Source organism: Apium graveolens, chromosome 1 (genome assembly GCF_009905375.1).
Source record: "Apium graveolens cultivar Ventura chromosome 1, ASM990537v1, whole genome shotgun sequence".
NCBI lineage: Eukaryota > Viridiplantae > Streptophyta > Magnoliopsida > Apiales > Apiaceae > Apium > Apium graveolens.
Genome location: NC_133647.1, coordinates 198,257,712 through 198,263,373, shown reverse-complemented (window position 1 = coordinate 198,263,373; position 5,662 = coordinate 198,257,712). Strand labels below are relative to the sequence as shown.

Sequence of the window (5,662 nt, the reverse complement as noted above, 5' to 3'; positions counted from 1 at the left end):
TTTCTTTTATACTGAACATTCATTATTACAACTAATTGATCATTAAACGTTAGTCATATGCAATTAATACGAGCGATATACTTTATTATGAAATAATAAATAATTATATTATTAATTATGTGAATTGTACGAAGGAAAGTTTAAATAGAAGAAATGTTGCTTAGCAAAAAAAAGAAAGAAGAAAAATAATTTATTTTCCGAGTTTATTAATAAAAAATATCGTAAACCGTCAAAATTTATAAAATCGAACTGAATAAAACTAAACCCGGTGATTTGATTTTATTGCATTACGAGATTCAGATTGATTTGAATACTTTCAAAACCGCAATTATGCGATTTGATTCCGATTTAACATATAAATCGAATCAACCGAACCCCAATTACCCCTGGTGTATATATTGATATAGAAATGCATGCATAAGCATGAAAAAGATGGATGATGAAGTGAAAGTATTGTGGATGACACCTATACTGCTGTACATGTGAAACCGACTGAACATGTTACGGGCGACGGAGTAGTGGATAGAACTGAATAAAGATAGAATCGGGTAACGGAGGTGGTTCGTGGCATCTCACACCATGCACGGAGATCTATCTTTGTGTGATTCTGTATATCTTTCTTTTTAGTGCGGTGGAGGAATTTCATGAGGTGTCCAGGGAAATGTTAGTATTCCTCGCCTGCATTAACCCTATTACAGATTTCGGAAATTGGAATTACTTGGTTGAGATATCGATTTACGATTTATTGGATGATTTTTAAAAAATCGGATGATTAATCGGCGATTTATCGGAAATCGGTCAAATCGAACAAATATTTTTGACCGATTTTTGAGCAATTTATCGACGATTTTTTAAAAATCGGTCAATTTCTATAACAGAGTCTGCTGAAATATGGGAATCTGATTTGACTAGCCAGAAAACAAGTAGTATATATTACGTTGTCACCACCTTTAAAATAATTATTTTCAGAAGTTATATACTACTAAAAAGAATATATAACTTGAACTCCCACCATCCCAACTATAGCAAGGGCTACAGCCTATAGCTAGCAAGGGCAAGTAGTATAAGATATAAGAATATTTGTTTTTAGTAATTTATAAAATACATAAATCAACCAATTAACTTTGTTCTCTAACGACGCCCTTTTTTTTTTACTTATTTATAATTCTACATTTAATATCAAAAGTGATTCCAAATAATTAATGGCCCGTTTGGAAACTGGATTTTATTTGAAATTCTGGATTTGATCAAATAAGCTGTTTGAGAATTTGAATTTGGATTTCATTTGAAATTCAGGACATTCAAATATTAGTATAAATATGAGAATTTAAAATGACAACGACAATTCAAATCCTGTCATTTGAAATCCGTGAAATGCAAGTTTTCAAACGCCCTCTAAAATATATTATACAAGAGAGAATTATAAATAGTAGTAATTGTTAGAGGAAAAAGTTCTACGAAGTCATAATCTTTTATAAATAGTAATTATAAATGGAACTCCAACTTTCTCGATCCTGTACAAACCCGGATGATCTACTAAACAACTTCATTAGTTGGCCCAACCAGCCATTCATCAGAATAAGAAAAAACATCTATGAAATTTTGTTGATTGGGCTTGTCAAAAAAAATTAAAAATAAGAAAGAACATCTATGAAATGTCCGTGGAAAGCTCCGATATTGTGATACAAAAAAATATGAAAAATAGAAAATCAGGGATGAATATATATATATATATATATATATATATGACACAACATTGCAGGCCAGCTGATTGTAGATTACCCATGCATAAATCAAGATGTGCACATATAGTTAAGGATCAAAACTCCTTCAATCACTGCAATAAAGTTGGAATTCAGGGGCGGAGGCAGATGGTGGTCGGCGGGTGCGGCAGCCACCCCAAATTCCGATATAATCATAAAATTAGTATTAAAATCTATGAAAAAAGCCATATATATCACATATCATCCCATTGAGCATCAAATTTTACAGTCATAAACTAAATCTGTATGCCGTACCATGCATGTTGTTTCCTTATATTCTGGAATCAAAATCTCATTAGTCCCACTTTCGGCAGGTTCAGCTCAGGTAATTCTATCTGCACTGTCACATAGATTCCAAACACATGCAAGTAGCCCCTAGCTAAATTAACTGAATATAGCCAATCTCAACACTGCCGACAAGGTCACAAGGGTTGCACACATCTAAACGATGATTGTACACAAGAGTTTATCCATATCTTCAAGAATAGACCAACTTCATGAAACCATTGTCAAACCCCCCATCACCCAGTATAAATACAAGGTCAGAGATCATGTTTTAAATCAACCAAACTTATACACCACTCTTACTACAAGTCTACAACATATAAAATAATATCAAAGCTAGTCTACAACTTACGACATAGTGAATGGATTGCATTGCGAACCTGGCATCGGAGAAGGCAGTAGTGATCTTCAGCAAGAGTTTATGTTGCATGTCACATGCGATAACGCGATTATTTCAAGAACAAGGAGTCAGTCCTATGGTGCATGAAATTGATCAACACCCTAGAGGGAAGGAAATAGAGATGGCATTGAAGAGGTTAGGGTGCATTCCTGCTGTGCCAGCAGTGTTTGTTGGAGGCAAGTTTTTAGGGACTGCTAACAATGTCATGACTGCACATATTGATGGTTCACTTAAACAGATGCTCAAAGATGCCGGTGCTCTATGGCTTTAGATGACATTGTATAATCCTAATAAAAGTAATATATAATATGATCAAACTAACTCCTAAATATTATGTGCACCATTTGTGAGTGTGTGTGTAAGGCTATCTTCTCGTCTTGTTCAACATGTAGAGCTAGGTAGCTTTGATTAGGAAAATGTAACAAAATATATAAAGCATTACTATATATATTGCAATTTGCAAACATATTTTATGTATAAATATATATTGTGCTTCCCATATGTATAATTAATCATATCATAATCCTCAAATGATTGTTGATGAATATGTAATATAACACTATATATATATATATATATTAGAGCGAAAATAGAGCTGTTAAAAATGAGGAGAGATAAAAAGGCTTATAGTAATTTTAACATAAACTATAGTGAAGTAAAAAATATTAATTCCTTTCTCAAATTTTAAATTAAAAAACACATTGAAGATGTTTTAAGTTATACAGTACTGTCAGCTGTCACCATGCATCCCACCTTTTCCTATATGAATTAAAAGAGTAATAAAGTGATTGAGGAAATTATAGAGATGACACATGAGTAAATTGTGACTCCCGCCAAATTTAATAATTACTTTTGAAATGTGAAGGAATAAATTAAACAGGACATTGAAAAAATGTTGTAAAAGTCGACTAGGATAAGATTCATTATTATCCGAATTATTATTGTACATAATAATGGACGGAATAAAAAAATAATATCAATTAGATTATTCGGGATTGACGTATAACGAAATTTTAATCCGAATATATATTTTCTTGTAGAATTAGTTTCTAATGTTTTGACAAGGATTAATAGAAGTTGATATATCCTTCTTATTAATTTTTGAAAAATTAATCAAGGTAGGGGTGTAATTGAGCCGAGTCGAGCCGAATTAATACTGACAGGCTCGGCTCGAGCTCGACTAAAATAGTCCGGACTCGAGCTCGAGCTCTATCTCGATCGAGCCTTTAATTTTAAGTTCAAAGTTCGGCTCGTAAAAGGTTCGGTAGGCTCGAGTTCAGCTCGAAAGCTCGAATTAATTCACTAAATATCAACAAAAAATCGAAATATGTCAGTTCGGCTCGAGTTCGACTCGATAAAAATAAATAATATATAATAAATATTAAATATTTACATAAAAATATATTTATAATAAAAATAATAAAAATAATAAAGGTTCGATAAGGCTCGCGAACCTTACGAGCCGAATAATTTGAAGCTCGAACTCGGCTCCGTTAAAATTTCGAAAAGCTTGAGCTCGAATCGATTATTTTCGAGCCGAATTCAATTTTTTATGAACCGAGCTCGAGTAGCTCACGAATAGTTTGGTTCGTTTACGCCCCTAAATCAAGGCCACGGCTAATTATATGCTATGCTTTTGGAGGTTGTGCAATAAGTGGAGGGAAAAGTTCAAAACTAGTTATATTTCTTTTTTCTTAAAAGAAATTAGTCTGCGAATGCATGTCTATGTATTATACATTCCGAGAATCCGAATGTATCTATTTTATAATTGTTCTGAATAATTTCAAGTTCCGTCAAATATAATTCAGACAAATAAATAAATAAAGAGACCGACAAGAATAATTCAGCACTAATAATAAGGAGCCCGTCCGCGGTAAAATATAGCATTCTAATAGTCAAAATATGATTCTAATAGTCAAAATATGATTATGATGATAGTTTTTTTTAACCTTATTTTTTGACAAGATTCATACTACCTCTACTCCATTAAATTCTAAACATTACTTTTTGACACGTTTTTCAATACTTCTTTAAAACATAACTCCATAACTTTTTTTCAAATTTTTTTTCTAAATAAAAGTTTTATGTTTAAACTTTTATTCAAAAAAAAATATTTAAAAATACATTATGAAACTATACTTTACCGAAGATTCGAAATACGTGTAAACAGTGTATGTATATAAATCAACGGGACGGAGGGAGTACCGCACAATAAAAAAACAGGATCTTTACCGACAATCAAAATGGTCATTATAAGGCCAATATAAGTTCTTATAAGGTGCCCGTTTGAGAAATTTTAAAATAAGTAACTTATGACTTAAAATGAATAAGGGACTTATAAGTGATAAATAGATAAATATTTATAAGTTAAATAAGTGTTTGGTTAAATATCAGAATATTTTTTACTTAACTGAGCTAAAATAAATAAATTTCAAATATAATTATCTTAATTCGTAAATTTTAAATTAAAAAGACATGTAAAAACATAAATTTTAAAACAAAAATTAATAAAAAAACGTCGTTGCTAACATTCAACTTATCAGCTTATAAGTTACAAATTCAACTTATAAGTTGGATCGACAAACACTCATCGATAAGGTACTTATTGGCTTATAAGCCAATAAGTTACTTAATCGGGAGTGGCCAAACAGACCCAATGTCTTGTTTCTTGTAGTGTCATCCCCCACACCAAGAGCTCGGTGAAAACTCTTAATCTTGTAAATTTAATTCTTCCTCCAAATTATATTTATATCTACAAATTTTGACATGCAGAAGACAGAGAGAAATGCAGCCAAATTGATCAACCTAATCGAAGACTGAAGAGCCATTTTAATAAAGGAGTAATAGAAAACCACCAACTAACCAAGATAAGATGAATCAAAATCCACTATATTAACGCATCAAAGTTTTTAGCCATAACCAAATTGTAGACCGTACCATGTTGTGCATTATATTCTGGAATCAAAATCTCATTGGTTCACTTTCGGTACTGTCATATAGATTCCAAACACATGTGCAACTAGCTAGCCTAGCTAGGTTAACTGAATATAGTCGATTCTAACACTGCCGACAACGTCACAAGGTTTACACACATCTACACACAGAGAGTTTATCCATATCTGTAAGAATAGATCTTCATCTAACCAGCTAGTCAACTTCAATTCAAAACCAATGTCAAACCCCCCATCACCCTATATAAATACAAGGTCAGAGA

At 31.9% G+C, this 5,662-nt stretch overlaps 1 protein-coding gene across 1 annotated transcript; it reads left to right on the top strand.

Moving 5' to 3' along the window:
- The first annotated feature begins 2,346 nt into the window (after positions 1 to 2,346).
- On the top strand, positions 2,347 to 2,879 carry LOC141724085 (monothiol glutaredoxin-S10-like). Its single transcript, XM_074526072.1, has one exon. It carries the CDS (start codon positions 2,411 to 2,413, stop codon positions 2,717 to 2,719), a length of 309 nt encoding a protein of 102 aa, XP_074382173.1. The 5' UTR covers positions 2,347 to 2,410; the 3' UTR covers positions 2,720 to 2,879.
- Positions 2,880 to 5,662: the final 2,783 nt, after the last annotated feature.